Raw genomic sequence first — 21,302 nt, 5'->3', positions numbered from 1 at the left:
ATATGAAAAAATAATAAATTCTTTTAATCCCCTCTTGTGGGGGGGGGGGTCGATCAGGGGTTGTACACCTCAAATTTTAAATGGTTACACCCTTTGTGTGATAAATCATTTTAAAGGTCTCTTTAAGACAAGAAAAATTGTACAAAAACATTGGTACGATGTCAGTAGCCAAAAAGTTTGAATTTTGGAAAAACTTAAATTGATAATTTTTTAGGAACTGTTATTGCAAATAAGTATATTTATAAAAAATTAATTAAATAAATATTATCAAATAATTTTATTTAAAAGAAAATTATTTATTCAGCAATAACATTTGCTTATTTACGTTTGTTTGACAGTGACGAGTTGGTTATAAAAGGATTATACTGCATTATTCAATGATTCTCTATTGATATTTTGTGTTGATCCTCGAATTCATTTTGTAAATCATTGATATCTTGATGCTTATTATGATAAACAATACTTTTTAAGCGGCCCCATAAAAAATAATTTTGACAAGTCGGGTGATCTCACTGGGCATTCTATTTGACCCCTTCAACGAATCCATCTTCCAGGAAAAAAGCATTTAAAATTTCATGTACCTGAAGATCAAATGGCGGCAGAGTGTACTACCTTGTTGAAACCAAATGTTTTGGGAGTTGGGGCCAACAATATTTTTAATGTTTGGAATGGTATGGTTGAGAAGTAAAGTTTCATATTTAATTGCCTTTAAATTTCGATCAGTAAACCCTATCAACTGTTCACCAACAATACCTGTTCATACTTTTACTTTGATTAGTTACTGATAATGTGCCTCACGATATCAGTGTGGATTAATATCAGTCAAGTATCGACAATTAAGGCAATCTACATTGCCAATAAAAAAAAAATGTGGCCTCATCACTAAAAACTATGTTGTTTAATAAATCTTATATCTGCATAAATATCGTTCATCATATTTTTTGAAACTCAAGTCTTATATCGTAGTCATCTTCATTAAGTTCTTGCATCAGATGAATTGTGAAGGGTTTGAAATATTTATTTTTTAATGCTCAAATCACTGAACTTTGGCTAATGTTATGTTCTTGCACTGCTGCTAGAGTCTAGGAATCAGGATTTTCAATAAATTCTTGCATTATTTGTAACGATTTGTTATTAATTGTTGCAGTTTTAAGCCTCCCTGGTTTTTGCCTATTATTAATGCTCCCTGTTTCTTCAAATTGTTTGATGGTTTTTGATAATGTACCTTATGAAATAAGGTTATGATTATTAAATGTTGTATCGAACAATTCACAAACTTCATTATATGATCTAACTCTTATCACCAAAGCTCCTCATCATTAAAAGTGTGACCCTCTCCTGTTCATTAAGTGACATGTTGATAGCAAAGTTAGCAAGTAGCACAGAAAAAGTTTATTCAGTAAAAAACGATTACAAAAAAAGTAAAAAAGATGTAAATATCAAATGTGGTAAAAATAGACAAAATCAATTGGCCAGCCGATCATAATAAATTCTCATAAGATACTTATAATAAAACACTCTAGGTGGAATATTACACAGCTGTGAAATAAGGTTCATTTTGCAACAATGGTAAAGAGATCATCAGTGATCAACTGATCAGCATGATAAGGTGTCAGTATTTATATTAATTTACTCATTAAATTGGAACAAAGACAAACAAAAAAACAAAAATTTATTAAACTTATGCTGCCGCCATTTTGGGTACAAACATTGTATCTACTTTTTATCTATACAATTTTTGTAGTCTTTTAAAGACCTTTAAATTATCTATTATACAAAAGGTGTTACCATTTAAAAATATTTAAGTTACAATCCTTGAGCCAGCCCCCTAGAAGGGATTAAAATTCTATTTCTGTCAAAAGGTAAAGTAGTTGACCAGAGACACCTTATGCAAATAATTTAAGATTACATCTAATAAAAATAAAATTAACCGACGTATACCTTAACATGTAATATATATATATATATATATGTTATTATTTTAATGAAATTAATCTTTTTAAGTTTTATACTATTCCTCTGTACTGTTAAATTATATTTTTAATTTTATTGATATAAAAGACCATTCTAATATGGCAGACTATTTAATAAATAATAAACATTCTATTTCTGATATTAACACAAATTTAGAAAAAATTAAATATATTACGTGTATAAATGCAAAATAAGTTTCATTTGATAAATTATAACAGTATTTGAGGGAGACAGTCTAATAAAAACAGTAACAAGAAAGCAGTACTCATAAAATAGATTAATATATCATTTTTATTACAATATTGCAGTAATGTAACAAACCTTACACTACGTGTATGGTTTATTTTAGTATTTTTAATTCTTTATTTAATATGTGCTTTAATTAAATTAAGTGAATTCAGTCATGACTGAGGATGCGGGATCCTGTGAAAGTATTTTCATGATAAAATTAATCAACATTCTTTACTAGGTAGTTTATATTAATAAAATTTAATGTATAATTTACTTTTCTAGATTGTACAAGTTGAACTTCAGAATTATTTTAATAAAAAATTTGATGAAATGTTTAAAAGAAAAGAATATGAAGTACAATCTGTTATTCAAAGAAACAACAGATTAAGAGTGATATTGTATGAAATGGAAGCATCTTGTAAAAGTAAGTTGTCATTTGTTGCAGTATGTGGTATAAAAAAGACAAAAACATTGACTCATTGTTTTCTAACATGACTTAATATTTTTAATACTACCTCCAAAATAGGCTTTTTAATTATAGTACTAATAAACAGAAAGATTATATCCCAGTTTATAATATATACTTTTTAACCCACATTGTAAAGATATTAATGGTTTTTCTAACCCATTGGGTTGGTCTAGTAGTCATTGCAAATCAGCTGTTTTTGAAGTTGAGAGTTCTAAGGTTACTTTTACATAGATTTGAATACTAGATCATGAATACCGGTGTTCTTTGGTGGTTGGGTTTCAATTAACCACACACCTTAGGAACAGTTTACCCCTGAGACTGTACAAGACTACATACACTTCATTTACACTCATACATATCATTCTCACTCATCCTCTGAAGTAATACCTTACGGTGATTCCAGAGGCTAAACAGAAAAAGAAAAAAAGAAAGAAATGTACTTCTAAAAGGATGAAAATTTATATGCCACAAATTGTTTTTCCAAATATATAACTTTTTATGAATTTTTAATATTATTAGGTTGAACTGAGTGATCCTTATTGGCTCTTATAGATTATTTTTAACATTCACTATTCATTATTTTTAAAGGTCAATCAATCAGTTCATAGAATGACAGACACAAATATCTTGTTTCTTTGACTTGTGTCCAGTGTCACTGTTTTATAATTTTTTTTGCAATTTTATCGTTTAACTTTATTAAATAGAATAACTTTATTCTACTTGCATATTACATCTTTACTGATGAATTTAATTTTTACAGAGAGTATTTTACTTTGTCTTATGATGGGTTAGAAGGTTATAACAGCTCATTTCAATGTAATGGTAAAAGCATTAAGGGTGGCTTAAATTTCTGCAATCGCTTCTATGATTAGAAATTTACTTTATTTGTCTGTAAAAGTTCTTTGCAACTAATTAAGTTTTAGTTATAAAATCTTCTCTTCTTTTTCTTCATTTTCATCTTTCCCTCACATCATTAGTATTTAAGAAATTAGCTGTTAATTTCTCTAAGTAAATTTTTTACTAGAGACCATCCTGACTCTATAGGAGAAGACAACTGCCTCGTAATGATCCCAGTCACCACACCACCCCCTTTTATCCTAGCCCTGATGTGCTTTTGATTGGTGGTCATCTTCTAGACCTCAGTACCTGATTATATTTAAATCATCAGTACGGCCTCTGTCAGGATGGCACCAATGGGAATGACTCAAAAGACATTTCCATCGGTGTTAAAACCCATCAACTAACAAAAAATATTTTCTAACTCACCTAAACTGAATTAAAAAAAAATAATAACCAATAAAATTTACAAATTTATCTATAATAAAATATTAATCTCATACCCTTAAATGTTGTTCACATCACATTTTTGACCTAAAATACCAAAGCAACCAGAATTACCAATAAAACCACGAACATACCAAACAACAACTGTTTACAATTGCCAAATTTGCCTATTCCAGCAGAAAAGCACTGAAATGGGACCCTAGCCACCCAGGTTACTATACTCAGGCCACTCATCTCTAATTTTCCAAGCCTGCAGATCCAGATTCAAACCAATACCCTCAAGCTCCCTGACCACTTCTGCACACCTAAACTAATATTTTGAGCAGACATACAGCACATGATATGCATCATCATTGACCCAAGTCGGTCAAGCCTAATTGAACCAGCCTGTCACAAAGTGCACCATGCTTTGAAAGGAACTGAGTTAAATGCCAGTTTGGAGAAATTCACACAGTGACTCCAAATCCAAATGCCCTTACATCTGGAAAGAGACCGTGCCTCATCCCATCTGTCTTGCCAAATACGCTCCTCTATCTCCTGATTATGCTGTGCAGTCAGTTCAGTAAACTTCTTCACAGTGTAACATAACTTATGTTCTGACGCAAGGATATCAATTGATTTAACACCTACAATAACTAGAACTGTCTCATATGAACAACTTTCACATTTTTAGAATCTTTGGTTGGGTATAAGTGTAAATTTCAATAAATAAGAATATTCTTTTTTAAAAGGTTTGTAGGCAATTGTCTGCAATTTAAGAAAAATCTTATTTTTCAGGGTACTGTTTATTTGGGCCCACTTATAAAATCAGTACTTGAATTTTAATATTATTGCTAAAAGTGTTGCATAATTTAAAAAAAAATGAAAGACAAAATCATTAATAAAACTGTGTTGTCATAAGATGATGACTGTGGTCTATAAGGGTTCTGAAGTTAACTGCCATTTAGTAGACAAACGTAATAAACCCATGATAATATTATTGACAGCTAAGTATGTGATTTTTGAATATGTTTGTAATAGGAAATAAAAGTAACTGAGTGTTAAAAACTGAACATCTATATGTTTATGTGTGGTTTAAATATATTATTTCATTCAAAGATGAATGATGACCAGAATAAACAGTACTAAATAAATTTTAGTAAAATATGTAATAGCAGATTGAAAAAAAAAATTAAATGAATATAGTTAGCTTTGTATAAAGAGTCTTAACTTTTTTGACATCTCATGTCCTTTGAAGTCCTTCGAAAAATACTGTTGGTTAATAACATTTGAACATTTTTTAGACAATTGGTGTAACTAGGTTAAACAGGCAAGAGCTTATCCAATAAAAAAACCAACAGTTTCAACTGAAACTAAAAATAATAAAGAAGAATACCCTGTGACATCTACTAATGTACTTTAAAACCTATAGTATTAGAAATATCACAGACAAACCAACTATTATTTTTCTGATATTAGCATATTGAATCTAAAGCAAAAGTGCATTTCCAGGGATAAGAATTGTAAAATTATGTATTGACCTGATATATCTCGTACATCTATTAATTTCACAATCAGTATGAGATTGTTAACCATTAAAATTTCAAAATCTGTTTCTTGTGTTTGGTAAATGTTGTTTCCTTTTCTCTTTTAGGGCCTCCTTTAGAATCGCCACCTGTAGATCCACAATGGTCTTTTGAAGAAATTCCTGAGAATTTAGTAACTGTACAAAATTATGAGGTATGAATGATTTTTTTATATTTAATCGATATTTGTTGAATAAATATACAAAATTGCTATTTCAGTCTTAAAAATTATTTATATTTTATGATCTGTACAGGTTTTTCCTTTATTACTCATTCTTTACTCTCTGATCAGTAATTTTTAGAGTGTTATGTATATCTACTGAGTTGAGTGTTTTTTTTTAATTACAAAATTTATTATGTATCGTTTTAAAATTTTTAAATTTAAAGAAATAATTGATCATCTATTTTCCACACGGTTTGTCATTGCAGCCAGTACAAAACAGTCTAATGTTAATATCATCATCAACACTTTAACTACTCAGGCGTCATCTTCAAAATCACACACTCATTGTCTGCTTCATCAAAATCAAATTCATTATTTATAAAGTATTGTTTTATTTATTCTCAGAAAGATTTTGCCAATGATATTATAAAATAATAAAAATAAAACCCTAAATATGGCAGATTGAGTCCCAGTTATGTATATAAACCAGAATAGTGTAGACAACAGTCTGGGAGTGACAGCATTCAGAAATTCATATTAACAATAAGGTTTAAAATTCTTATGTAAATCTGTTGAGAACAGATCAATCACATTATTATTCAATATTGTAATCTCACACTTATTATCTGAATAAAGCAAAATTTTAAATATATGAGCAAATCATCAGAGGCCATTTTTGCAAAATCATGAACACATACTTTTAAGCATTTACTTTTCAATAATTGTATTAAAAGAATTATTCATATACATAAAAAGTATAATAAGTGTTCAACTATAATAAACTACTATATTTATTTATAGTATTTATTACTAACTATAATAAACTGGTAAAGTGACAGAAACAAATATTTAATTCATAGAATTATTATTACTTTCCAGTAATAAGTTAATTTATATTTCATTGGGGTTTTAACAGAAGAGTTTATAGTTCAGTTGGATACTTCCAGACATCACATAATTCTGAAAATAGTAAAAAATAGCCAAGGGTGTGCTTTGGTAAGGATTGATTAGTTCTTGTAGTTTTATTTTTATCTGGAATAAAAGCAAGTTTTAATTGTAACATATATTAATTTAAATTAGCCAAAATCATTGATCAGTAACACTCACTGCATCTTAGGTAAAAGTCCCCAATCTTCAGAGGTTTTGTAGGTAGGATTGTCATTCCTCAGCCAATGGTGACAGCTACGGGCTAGCAGTTTTCTTTTGGATGGACTGTTGTCTGGTGCTGGGTAGATCATTATTTTTCACCTTCACTTTTTTCCCTAATGTTGGTTTTTTTCTTCACCACTTTGGGTTCTCTGGGTGTGGGTCAGTCTCTGCTGTTTCTGAAATAGAATAGTAGCTGTATCTGTAGTGAGGATACAGTTATTTTTAAAATCATATATAATGATTCTAAAAATTATATATTTTATCTGCTAAAGGGGAAGCTGACATTAGGTCTGACTTTTCTGATTAGTTTCAAAGTAAATTTGTTTGTTATAGTGCCAATTCACCTAATCACTCTTATGATAAATAATTATATATTGATTAAGTATATTAATTTCAGAAAGAGTTTCTATTGAAAAAACAGAACTGTTTATAGGTAAAAGCAAAGCCATATATTTCACCAAGTGAACAAAGATTAATTGATGAGAGACTTGCTGAAGAAGAAAGGATTAGAAGGTTACTAGCTGCTGATAATTTTAGAGAACTTGCATTAATTGAAATGATGGATGGTGTACTTGAAATACGATGGGAAGATGAGTTAAAAAAGGATATTCCACCTCCTGCCTGTATGGTATGGTATATTTTTGTTTTATTTACTGTATTATTTATTTTTTTAAATTTATGAATTTAATAATTGTTACCTTGTTTGTAGAATTACCACTAGTAACTGCTTTATTTATTATTTCTTCAGAACTTCTATGTATCAGCATCTGTTGTTGAGAAAAGGAAAAAAAGGTTAAATTTTTGAGGATTAAATGATTTAAGATGTAGTTTGCATAAATTTTTATGGAAACAGACTTTAGACATTTTGGATTATTTTTACACAGATGCATTTCTGCAACTATTTTTAGTGTGTCAGTGGCCTTGCTTTTTTGTGTCATGCAGTTTACCTTAATTTGACTCTTTACTATTAAACCATCACTTTTTTTATTTACATATGGCTACAAAGAAAAAAAATTATTTACAAAAAAAGAATAGTAATTAAAATTAGTGCAATTTTACAAATGTGACAAAAAAACTGAATAAATATCCTTGTTATTCATAATCACCAACAAAATTTTAATGGTTTTTGTCATTTCTTGTATACAAAGACATGAATGTCAAATAATAAATGTTCAGTTTGCAAAGATGTCTTTGTATGTAAGTCCTCAATTTGGTGGTCTGTTTATTTATCTTCTTCTAAAAAAAAAAAAAAAAACAGAATTAATTACTGTTACAGAGGTATTAAAAGTAAGGGTGGTATTAAATAAATAATGTTACCAAATGGAGAACACTGGTTTACTAGACAGATCTGGTAAAATCTTATAGCATTGCAGCTACTGCATAGCAGCAATAGAAATTGCCGATTACATTAAATTACCAATAAACATTAAATGCCTTCTCTGATGTAGAGGGGTACCGTCACAGCCTTTCATCTGGAGATCCCTAGGTTCAAATCCTGGTCAGGAATGGTACTTTTCATAAGCTACAAAATTCAATTTCCATATCCCAAGCACAAACTTTAAGCTTCTTTGGCAATAGAATAAAAAAAAAATTATCTATTTTTTTTATTAAGACTTTTGTATTTACAAGATGATAAATCATATTGATTACTTGTATATACAATTTTTAAGATGTATGAACAAACCATTTTATAAACAACATAGAAAATTGCTGTAGTTTTGTCTAGATAAACATTTGATGTGCTGGTATATGTATTGTGGTTACATCATTATAATTGGTAACATCAGGTATAATTGTAGTAACATCATAAGTATATTGCATCTGTAACATAAATGTTATTCCAAATATATAGCTTATGTAAATTAGTAATAAATGCAATTTATCATCATGAAATTTATGAGCATTAATTTGTTGTAAACATCCTTTAATACTGTTACTGAGCAATGAATAATTTTTTGGTTGTTTATGCGTTACAATTAAATAATCTAGTGCATAATAAAACTCAGTACAGCTAAATATAGAATGAATGAATAAACACTAATTTAGAAGTAACTATCTAATTAAAATAAATATCTATCTATAAATAATATAAAAATATCTATCTATATTAAAAATACTGTTATTTCTACATAGGTGTTCACTCAATTGGATGCTTTAATAATGACCACATAAACACATTTTTTCATTATATCTTACTCACAAGTAATATGTATATATAACATTGTATCATTAACTTATGATTTTGTAAAGTTTAGCTTTAATATTAGATGGAATGTAGTTACAATTGTAGATCTTGAGAGGCATTTAGCAACATGTATACATGCTGAGACAGAATTCTTAACAGTTCAGTTAACCTGTACTGATATTCTATGAACTGATGTGTTTTTCTCTATTTATATAATTTTTGTACACCCATTATCCTTTATTCAACTAAATAATTGTTAAGTGTGAGACCTTACCGCTTGGCTGTATAAATCAGAATAATTCTTCCTTACATTTCCTTAAGAACCCTTCAGGAAAATGTTTACCAAATTTGTTTTCTAATTATTAAAGAATGAGAATATGGTTAAATCAGTAAGGATTTCCCTATTTTTATAATATACAGACATAGTACTTTTGCAGTAATTCATGTTTACACAGCTTTTAAAAAATATTTTCACAGTATGACATCTTTTTTATACCCACTTTCATCTTCTTAAGGGTGATTAGAGGAAAATTCCAAATAGGAAAATTTTGTAGTTAGCATCTGTGGTTCACTTTTATTTTATTTTTGATGAGTTACAAGTATATTCATGCTTATCCTTTTCTACCCTTTTGGAGATGTTTGAAAAAGAAACACCTATATTTTTCTGATATCATTGAAGTTTCTGTAGAACTGTATTAAAGCCACTAACAAATTAAACATCAAAATATATTGATACTATGAATTCCTTCTTTAATCCAGTTTCAGTCCATTAGAGGTGACTTAAGGAGAAAAATTAAAATTTTGAAATATTGTTTATCCAGTTTCACCTTCTTAAAATTGATTGAGGAAATACTTAGCTTTAGCTTCAACACCTATTAATTAAATTTCTTAGGTGTATTTAATCAGCACAATTTTTGTTCTTCTCCGAAAGATAATTCTCTTAAAGATTCTTAATTAAAGACTCTTTAAAATTCTTTTAAAGAGCGTCTTTAAGAATTTATGAGAATTTTAAGATTGTCTTAAAGACCCTTAATTATTTTCGTATATTATTTTCTTATTATAACTAGATCAAATTTCTAGATGTTCAATTATGGGAGAATTAATGCTGATAAATCAGTGTGGACTTCTTCATTAATATATCATTTATTTATATAAACATTAAATCTTTATGGTAAAATGTATCAAAAAAATAACATAAATAAATTAATATATAAAATTACATTAAAATGGTATAATAAAAGAGATACATTTAAAGATACTTTAAATTTATAAAATGATAAAATTAAATGATAAATTTATAAATGATAAAAATAACTTTAACCAATACCCAGTCCAGAGTGAAATTCAGAGATGAACTCTCTTGACCCTTCTCCATAAAAACTGGATTGAGGCAAGGAGACGGCCTCTCACCACTCCTTTTTAACTGCGCCCTCGAATTTGTCATGAGAAAATGGTATGAAATAAATCCCAAAAATATAAAAATGGGTACTAAGAAAAACTCCATCACACTAAATTGCCTGGGATTTGCAGATGACCTCGCTCTTTAGCAAATAATATTCAAGAAGCCAAAACACATATCATGAGCCTTCAAAACCTAGTACAAAAGAAAGGGCTTCATATCTCTTTCGAGAAAACTGAACTAATGACCATAGATCCTCTGGTAATAGAGCACATTACGGTAAACAATCAGAAAATTAAAATAGTAAAACAATTTTAATATCTAGGGGAAATAATAACTTATAATTTAAATGAAAATGTGACATGGCAAAACAGGACAAATAAAATGATTAAATCCCAAAAATTAACTTGGTCAACATATAACAAAAAATGCCTTTCGACTAAAACAAAACTTAAACATTATAAAACTGTAGTTCAGCCAGAAGTCACCAACGGAAGCGAGACCCTTTTCAAAATCACTCAAAAAAACCAAATTGATAAAATTCTGAAAATAGAGAGGAGAATTGTCAGAACGTGTATCAATAAAAAACACCAAAAAGAAGGCCAATGGTGGATTGTACCAAATGAGGTGGTGTATCGAGAAATAGAGCCTGTTACTGATACCATGCAGAAAAAAGAATCTCTTTCTTTGGTCATCTCATAAGGACACCGGAAACAAGACTGTCAAGAAGTATCATTGGAAAGCTCTGGTTCCAAAAACTAAAGGTAGGATGGATCAAAGAAATTAAAGAAGATATGAAAGAACTGGGAATTTCCCTGACTGACCTACAGAATAAAACCGGAAATTACAAAGCCGGAAACCGGAACCAAAAATTACAAAGCTGAAAGACAGAAACATTATATTTAAACAAAAGACAGACAAACGACAAAATACAAGGAAGAGAGTATTTACAGATGAAGAAAAGAAAGCAAGATCTGAATGGATGAAGAAATACTGGGCAGCTCGGAAGAGTAAAATAACACGCTTTTCTCAGAAAAGATCTAACTAAAATTGACTAAGTGGTCACATGTTGGCCGTAAAAGCAATAATAATAATAATAATAATAAAATGAGATAAATTTTACTTCATTAAAACTTGATTACATACAACCATAACTTAGAATAAAAATCACTGAATTTTTTTTTATTTATTTACTACCGTATAAATATTATTTTAAATCAAATAAAAACATAATTGTGCAAATCAAATTAAAGATTAAAATTCCATTTTCTTTAATAAAGAAGATATAACAATATTAGAAGTTTGCAATAATAAATTTAAATATCATACTCGTGAAAAATTACTCGTAACAACTAATAATGAAAATTACTAAAATTAAGCAATTATTTAATTTAATTATTTTCAGTTTTTTAAAGTTGTTTTATTCTTGAATATGCTCAGATAAAGTAGCAACTAAAGAAAAAAAAACTCGTGAGCATGTGCAAAAGAACTAAAAGTCTTTAAGGTAAGTTTTTATTAAAACGATTTTAATATATACGTTAATAATTACCATATATAATTTGAATTTATTAAATAGCATATCCGTTATAAAAAATTCACGGAATGAAACCGTTATGTAACAAAACAGTATATAGAAAGAGAATAAAATTTGTACAAAAACTAAAATGATTTACAAAAAAAGTACAGCGAATCCTAGAAGTTAATAAAAAATAAACTCTAAAACACATTGTAAGGAATGGAGTAAACATGGCCTACCAGCTTAAAAAAACGAAATTCTGAGTATAAAACTTCAATTTTTAAAAAATATTTTTGTTAATTGAACTGCTTTATTTAATATTTATGTTATATATATTGTGATGTACAAAAAATACAATTAGTAAGAAAAATAACATTAAAATATGATATGTTAGTGTGCTCTTTCCACTTTCATGAGATTTAAATGCTCCATAAAATGAGTCTCATCAAGATTAAAGTTACACAAAATTTTTAAATATCAGTACTGGACATAAGCATTTTAGATCATGGGCGAAGGAAATTTAAAAAAAAAATATGACTATATTAAGGAATCAAAGAGAATATTTTATTAAAGAGGATAGGATTATGTATGTTATCTATAAATACTTTAAACTAAAATTTTAAATAAATTACAAATAATTAATAACTTAAGCAAATTAATTTTATATAATTTTTTCTTACTTTTTAATTTTTAGGAAGAAAAAGAACCTGAAAATTTTAATGAACAAGATTTGATTGCTATCAGGGATTATGAAGAAAAAGTTAAGTTTCATAATTCAGAAAGAGACCGTTACTATAAAATGCTGGAACAAGAATATTACAATATTAAAAAGTCAATTGAGGTTAATAAGTATAAATTATTAATTTATTAATTTACAATATTCTATGAATAAAGAATTGCATCAAGTTACATGGGGATAGTTCAACATCTAGTCTTTCTTTTTTTTAGCCACCCAGATCTAAAAGTAGGAAAGAGCTATCCTCAATCTATTCACATAGTAATTTTAGCCATGAAAATAATAATTTTCGCAGAACACTATTTTTTTTTTTCTATTGAATAAAATTAAAACCCTTTAAGGGTAGATTTAAATTTTACATTTATATATTCTTATCAAAAGATGAAATTTCAACTACTTGTTTACAGTTGTAAAATATGATTTTGCCAATTGTAAGGAAGTTCTTCTGATACCAGGCACCAAGTATTTTGATGACTAAAAAAATGTGGAACCAAGTCATTAAGAAAATATTAAAGTTTGCATCAAAGCTAATTTTGTTATTTTTCCAATTTGTTTCTAACCATAAGGTTCTTTTCAAATTTTGAATTGAATCTTTATTAATCAGCCTTTTAAAACCATAAAAGTAATCATTTTCTTTAGAGTGATGTACTGATAATTATTTTTTAATAATTAAATTAATTTTTTTGTTTTTTTTTCTGCCTTGGTTTGGCTTAAATATTGGATTTAAACATTACAGTCTTTGTGTTTTTTTTTGTTCATTGAATATGAATGTAATTTGAAATGTTGCAAACATTCATTCAGTATAACAGAATTAATTAATTCATAAATTAATAATGACATGTCACTTAGAAATAATTGTGATTGCCTTACGTGTAATTGTACAGAAGAATTGTATATTTTTATTTTAGAGAATAAAATATTGATTTGTTAGTTTAGGTTTATGGTGGCACATAGTATTAGGATCTGCTTGCATTACTTCACTGTGTTTCAAATCACATCAGGGATTCACCATTAACTCATAATTTTCTGTTATATTCATTTTTATTTCAGTGTATTAAACAACAATTGAAAAATGCATCATCCTCTCGTACTAGGTCTCTTATGCCTTTGATGTCCCTATCCATCCCTGTCCCAAGCCTTCTTCTTCATCCTCTTGCAGTTTCCAATCTTCACCTCATCTATTAATTTCATCCTTCTTTTCCTTCACTTGTTTTCTTCTTCTACTGATTTTTCCATGCAGTTGTCAAGATTCCATTTTCTCAAACTGCATGTCTTCTTTTGTGTACTTCCTGTATAAGTGCTCTTTCTTTTTTAATCCTGTTTATTTCTTGTTCATTCCTCACTTTATCTCCATTTTACTTTCTCCTTCTTCTACATATTGACATCTTAAAAGCCTCAATTCAGACCCTCAGTCTGGACCCTCAATCCAAATTAGTCCAGAGACCCCACACATAGGTATGGCTAACTCTTAAGGTTCAAACTTTTATCACATAGTAATTTTCTCTTCTTACTGAAGGCTTCCTATGCCGTTAATATCATTCCTTTTATTTCGTTTCCGATGCACCTTTCCAGTCGTCTGTCACCATAGTCTCAAAATATCTTTTTTTATTCTTCCTTCACTTTTCACTAAATCCTCTTCAACATTTATTTTCATTACTTTAGTTTTTCCTATGTTTATTTTCACAAAAGAATTCATTTTTTAAAAAATTAACTTTACATTATTACTGAACTGTAGATACTTATTTCTTAAAAATTCATTTATTTGACCATTGATAATGAAATTTGACATCTTACAGGTTTAGTCAAACCAAAAGCCCTACTTCTAAGAAAGAAGTAACTGTTTCTTATTTACATCTTGAGAGAAATTTTTCATAAACCTTCTTTTTTATACATTATGACTTAAATATTTGAGACTTAATGACTCAAATAATAGGATTACTAACAATTAATCTAGGGTAATTAATAGAAAATATTTAAACCAAATGTTTTCAGTCTTAATTTTCTATGAACTTTTTTGTAGGACTCCATTAAAAAATTTGATGATGATTTATATGACTTGTTATTATTAAAGTTGAATGTAGAATCTGCATTGAACCAAGAAATATTAAAAAAATTACGTTTAAGAAAGTTATTTTTTGACATTCTAAAACTTGATTTCACAGAAATTGAAATAAGGTAAGCAATTTTTTTTCAAAATAAAAACAAATTATTATGAAATAATGTTTTTTAGAAAGAAATGATTTTTTATCTTTATTTGTACAGATATAGAACGTTATTTTATCTACTCTTTTTTAATGAAACCACTAGGAATTAATCATTGATGTCTGTATGTTGTTCATGAGCAAGTAAAGTGCATTCCTTATAGTGTAATAGTTCTAAAACATCTAGAATAAATCAGGGAAAAATTATTGAAAATAAAAGTAAGTAAAATAGTTAGCAACATCTAATAAATCAGTCCTGATTGTGTATCAAGAATATAATTCTATTGTAGTAAAGTGGTTACAGTTCAATGTAACTGCTGATTGTGAAAAGTGTAGGTTGAAAGTGGTTTCAAACTTTTGAAGCAAGCGCACAGCCATATTATTATAAAAAAATAAAAATAACAATAATTATAAATTCTGTAAATAATTTATTATCATTTACATGAAGTATTATTATTAGTTCATTAGTAATTTAAAAATCAAGTTGGAAGGTGAACTATGAACCAAAAAATATCTTCAATGGTGAGTTCCACTTTCTTACTATACTAGGTGGTTGCTTATTATTTTATGTTTTAATATATCTTTATTATGTAAAACTAGTTGATTATTGCACAGTCACTTTCCAAAAATGATTTACTTCCATTCTTCTTTTAACAGGATTTAATAATGTTTTATTTACCATTACTAATAATTTTTGTTTTTTAGGAGGAATAGTAAACAGCGAGAATTGGATGCAAATTCACTTAATAGTTATTTTGAAAAGATTAAAGAAGGAAGTCGGGAATGTAAAGCATACCATGAGTCATTATTAGCAAAGGATAAATATTTTGAAAGGCACCTAAAAAAAGAATTAAATAATAGGAATGTTTCTGCTACAGTGATTGATAATCTATTAAAACTGTTTAAGTTAGTGGTTTGTTATTTTCTTTTATCACCTGTTAAAAAATTTCTGCTAGTATTACTGTAATTTTTGTTACTGCATCTACTTGTATATTAAAATATAATTATATAGTAGGACTAGGATATCCTTAGCTATCCAGTTAGCTATCATTATTATGTTAGCTATTCAAACAGTCCCGTAATAGATATAATAATAATACTACCGTAATAGATAATAATTACCCAAATTTAGACTTAAATAAAACAGCTGTAATGTGGTTTTTAGATAGATTAAATCTATCTTATGCTAAATGTATTATTTTTTGGTAAAATATAATAAAATGTATTAGTAGGTTTATTTAAGTTGATATTTGTTGACAGTTTTACAGAAAGATAAGACTGGAATTTATAAAACAGATAACTGAGAACGTAGGAAGTAAAAAATATGTTCAAATTAAAAAAAAAAATGATTAGCCCAAAACTTAGGAGAAATGTTAGAGCATTAAATCAGTCACATGATTGATGACCCAAAATAAATTCACTTGACGTTATTAATTTATTTTGAATCAATTTTTATTTTATAGATTGAATTATTTACTTTTATATTTTTGTTAATACTGTGATCAAGGCTTTACTTTGATAATTTTCCTTGTGATTCCTCTTGGCAGAAGCTGGATCAGTTGTTTTTTTTTTTTACAATTAATATAGACTTCTACCCATGCTTAATATTGGTGAAGCGTGCAATAATAAATACTGACATGAATAAGAAATTATTTTATGTGGACTATCTTTTAATTTTGACTCTCAATTCTCTTAAGGCTTTCTGGATTATAGTGAGGTGATCTGTGGTTTTATTAGATACACATACTTCCACAGATTACTCAGAGTATCAGCTGGCTTTACAGGTCCTTGGTATCTTTTACAGGCCCTCAGCCTGGATCTAGCAGCATTTAACTTACTCCCACAAAAAGCCAAAATGCAGAAAATGTGTGTCAGAATAAGGAGTGGCTAATGAGAAAGGGATGACAACTACACCCAAAGGAATGTTTCAATCCTCATTTTGCCTATAGGCATTCACTTCAACTGCAACCCCGAGGGCACTGGAAATTTTTATCCAGAATGTAAGTAGAATACTTCTTACATGTAACAGAAGATCCAGAGGAATATTAGTTCATATTTTTCATATTTCAAAAGAAAATCATAGAAACAAAGTTTAAATTCAGTGGAGAATCGTGGTTGAGGAATTTAAGAGTGGTTTTGAGGTTAACCAGGTCTTTAGTCCAGTCAGTTATAGTCAAAGTTTGTCATTGCCTAGATAGCTACCATCATTTGGCAACAGTTAGTGATTAAATTTTAATATTGTTAATAATGCTATTTTGGTGCTTAATTTATCAATTAAATTATAACCATAGGAATGTATCTAAATGAAAAAAATATTTATAAATACATTTTAAATGGACAGGTTTTGTTATTATTCACAGTTTAGGGTATTTGCTGTAGGTCTTGGAATGTGTCATTCATGGATTGGAAAAAACTTTGTGAACTGTTGTTATGAATGTTACAGACGTCGACCAAAATTACAGCAACATTTACCTGCTTGTCATTCTTTGCTTGATGATTTATCCCAATGTATTTTGCCATCTGATCCAGAAGTTATAAAAAAGTTTAGATTGCCAGATGAATATAAAGAATTTTTAAAAAATCTGATTATTTTTGACGACCGACAATCATTTGGATCTCATGTTGGTGTTAAAATTTGGGATACATTTGTTAATTGGAGAAGGAAAAAAATTGAATCAGAGTTTAAGGTAATATTTTATGTAATCTATAAACTCTGTGTTATTTATTATGTATGAAAGTGGTTTGTTTTTATATAAGTGTTCATTTATTTAGCTTTTCAATACCTCATTGTTCTGTTTGAGAAATAAACAAAGAATATCTTAAATTTTGGTTACCACAGAGGAGTATTTCACTCAAGAGTTGAATAACTCTGTGAAAGTTATAAATTTACTATATCCACATGAAACGCAAAATTTTAGTTATAATTGTACCTTTAGTTTCTGAGAATATTTATTGTCAACATGTGCAAGCTTGAAATAGTGTGTTTGTTTATGAGTTTTCTCTTCAAGGTCACTATGGATTCCAAATTACACACAAAAATAAAAATAAAAATAAAAAATCATATATTAAAATAAATAAAATAAAATAAAAAAAGGATAAATTTAAATTCTTATCTGAATTAAAAAAAACCTACTTTAAAGATTGCATAAATTTAAGCTGGTTTTACCATAAATTGTTTACCACTCAACTAGTACATGCCTCAAAGGTAGAAAATAGCTTATGAGCTAATGATTATTTTCCTTCCACTTTTAGAAATTGTTTTCTAGAAATTTATAACAGTGGCTTGCTATCTGGCTAATTAATATGTTATTTTGGTATTTTTTTGGGTCTTCCAGGTATTCCTATTGGCTTAACTAAAAATTGATAGCTCCACTTTTCATATTCTTTGCAATTAATTATAAAAGCTCATAGAATATAATTTATGAATGAGAGAATGGATTATTAACTGGATAAGTATCAAGATTACAGAAGTTAATAATTTTATAATTAAAGACTTTGTAAGAACAGAAACTTTTTAAGAATAATAATAGTATAATTGTAGAATACAGTAGGTATTTATGCTAAAGTCAGAACTAAAGATGGATAACAGGGCAACAAAATCACTAATTCTTACTTAAGTTTCATTAATAGCTCTTATAAAGAAGTGTATTTGTATAAAATGCATATTGTTTCTGCATTATTCTATTATAGAGTACAGGTTATTAGCGTAGAGTTAGGTCTATTTAAATATAGCAAATAAACCCACCGGGTTGCTCTAGTGGTCTTCACAAATTAGTTGATTTCAAAGTCGAGAGTTCTAAGGTTCAAATCCTAGTAAAGGCAGTTACTTTTATACGGATTTGAATACTAGATTGTGGATACCGGTGTTATTTGGTGGTTGGATTTCAATTAACCATACACATCTCAGGAATGGTCTACCTGAGACTGTACAATACTGCACTTTATTTACACTCATACATATAATCCCCATTCATCCTCTGAAGTAATACCTTAGAGTGCTTCCGAAGGCTAAACAGAAAAAAAAAATCAAATAACTTTTCCCATCAATTCATATTGAATTTTCTACTATTAGGTAAACTCTAAAATGTACAACATGTGTGTAGAATTTTACGTTAATGGGCAAAAACTTTGAGTGTTAAAATAATATAAGAAGAGTGATTTTAGCAATGAACAGTAATTATTGAAACTCAAGTAAGGGTTACTGAATACACTGTTCTGTTAGCTAGACTTAAATAAATTTGAGGGGAGTCAGAAAGTAAGTTTGTCTGTACAATGCTGTAAATTTTCTACTTATAGTGAGTTAATACTCAGAAAAAACTCAGTTAAGATGTTGTCTGTTCGATACAGCATTTAATCCTTATCACTTTTTTGTTGTTAGCCCCTTTTGTTGTAGGTAAGTTGGTCAACTTGTTGGTCATTGGGTTGTTGGTCATCCAACACTTTCAAAACAAAGTACTCAGGATCGTATTGAGAACACCATGGTTCATTGGGAACAACAATAACCGTTCTGCTTATCAACAAGAAAAGTTGTAGTACTATACCAAATAAAATTCATCATAAACTTGAATCAGTTTATTACCTTAATGTAAAATGAATATGCAACATGTAAAGTATATGCAGGTGGAAGTGTCCAGCTAGTGATCAAGAGAATGTGATGGATGTATAAAGAAGTGACAGAGTGTGTGTCCTTCTGGATCAGCCAATCTTGTCCTAATAATTAAAGATGTGTTTGTAGTCATCCCATAACATGCAGAGATTTACAAATAAAGTTTATTCTTTCATGTAGTTCAATTGGAGGGGGGAATATTGTTATGATCATTTAGAGGTTGAAAAAATATACATCAGGTGTGTACTTTAGCAACTTGCAAATCGGTAAAAGAAATACCAAATATGGGCAACCCTCACTCATGTTCCTCAATTAGAAGAATCAAGTCTAGTAAATAGTTACTAAGGTTAATTAATTGAGGTTATTTTATTACTTTTTACTTTTATTAGATAAAATGCCAATCCACAATGTGGAAGCATCCTTGGAAAGCACAAACAGCAAACATAGTTGCATCAAAAGTTTCCATCTCCTACTGACATGGTTTAGTCAATCTTTTTAAATCTTGCAAGCATTTCTGTGCTAATAAATAAATAAAAACATAACTTAGTTGTGTGGTGTAACTTATTTTCTGGTTTCACACACATGCACGCATGCACTCACACACACAATCAGTAAATTTTTGTAACTGTAAACACAGATATCATCAGTGTTGTGTATTTTGGTTTAGATAAGAGCATCTGAAATTGCTGTAAAAGAAGCAGAAAAAACTGTTAACAAATTTTCAAAAGAAATCATGAAAGATTCTAAAGGATACACCAAAGCTGTTGCTCAGGAAAAAATTAATTCAATAAGAGAAGAAAAACTGAAGATGCTTCATGATTTTGAGGTAAACTGATTTTTTAACTGCATATTATCTCTGCTACAGAAAAAACTGCATAAATTTAAGCTTGTTTTACTGTAAACTGTGTTACCCAGTCAACTAGTACATACTTCAAAGGCAGAAAAAACTTATGAGCTAATTTACATTGGAAGTCTCCTTCCACTTTGAAAAAATATTCTATAACAGAAAACAGGTGGCATGTTATCTGGCTAATTAATATATTAAACTATAAGTAATTGTATCTTAAAAATATACTGATTAACAATTATTTAATCAGTTTGTTTTAGCCTTGTTATTATTATTATTTAAGCCTTAGGTAGCTCATGAACTTCCATAAAAATTTGGCTAGGAAAGACAAAATATTTACTAAAATAGTAAACAAGCTTTTTGTAAAAAGTAATAATGATACTACTGTGATTTTATTGATAATCACAGTGACGTAGAAGAGTCTGTACAATTGTACAGACTCTAACAACAGTACAATTATCCATCTAACAACTTTCTAAAATCCCGTGTACAGTAAAATATAATTTGAGAAAAATTTTGGGTATATTAAATGGGCTAAATTTATAACTTTATAAATTTCACATGTTATACTCAAATCAGTATTTTTAAAGTTATTAATAATATTGTCTAAAATAATGTTGGAAAAATGAAACGTTATATTACAGTAATTGCAGATCTAGTAGTTTCTAAGTTTCTGAGAGAAACTCTCTCAGGAAAAACATATAAACTCTCTTGTTAACATGAAAAAAATTATAATTTAAAAGAAATTGCAAAATAACATAAAACTGTATTTTTTCATTAGAAATGTTTGTTTTCTATATGGTAATAATACAAAGAAAATTTCCCCAACTATTTACTGTCAGCACATGTTTTTAACTAATCATGTCTACAAAATTTTTATTTGTAAGGATTAATTTTTTTTAAACATTTTTTTGTATTAATAATGATTATTTTTTTTAATTTAGTGTATTTAATATTCTGTTCTGTTGTTTACTACA

General features: G+C 28.2%; 1 protein-coding gene across 2 annotated transcripts in view; it reads left to right on the top strand.

Moving 5' to 3' along the window:
• Window positions 1-21,302, top strand: part of LOC142324986 (cilia- and flagella-associated protein 43) — a 109,983-nt gene that overhangs the window by 74,148 nt on the left and 14,533 nt on the right. For both annotated transcript variants that reach the window (XM_075366198.1, XM_075366197.1), the window contains exons 16-23: window positions 2,488-2,629; window positions 5,592-5,677; window positions 7,269-7,463; window positions 12,630-12,776; window positions 14,692-14,846; window positions 15,578-15,778; window positions 17,316-17,559; window positions 20,146-20,304. In XM_075366198.1, the coding sequence (XP_075222313.1) occupies window positions 2,488-2,629; window positions 5,592-5,677; window positions 7,269-7,463; window positions 12,630-12,776; window positions 14,692-14,846; window positions 15,578-15,778; window positions 17,316-17,559; window positions 20,146-20,304 (1,329 nt within the window). The remainder of the gene's footprint in view (window positions 1-2,487; window positions 2,630-5,591; window positions 5,678-7,268; window positions 7,464-12,629; window positions 12,777-14,691; window positions 14,847-15,577; window positions 15,779-17,315; window positions 17,560-20,145; window positions 20,305-21,302) is intronic.

This window comes from Lycorma delicatula, chromosome 5 (genome assembly GCF_047948215.1).
Source record: "Lycorma delicatula isolate Av1 chromosome 5, ASM4794821v1, whole genome shotgun sequence".
NCBI classification, from domain to species: Eukaryota; Metazoa; Arthropoda; class Insecta; order Hemiptera; family Fulgoridae; genus Lycorma; species Lycorma delicatula.
Note: the sequence above shows the minus strand (reverse complement) of the source record. Positions and strands in the feature narration are given on the sequence as shown.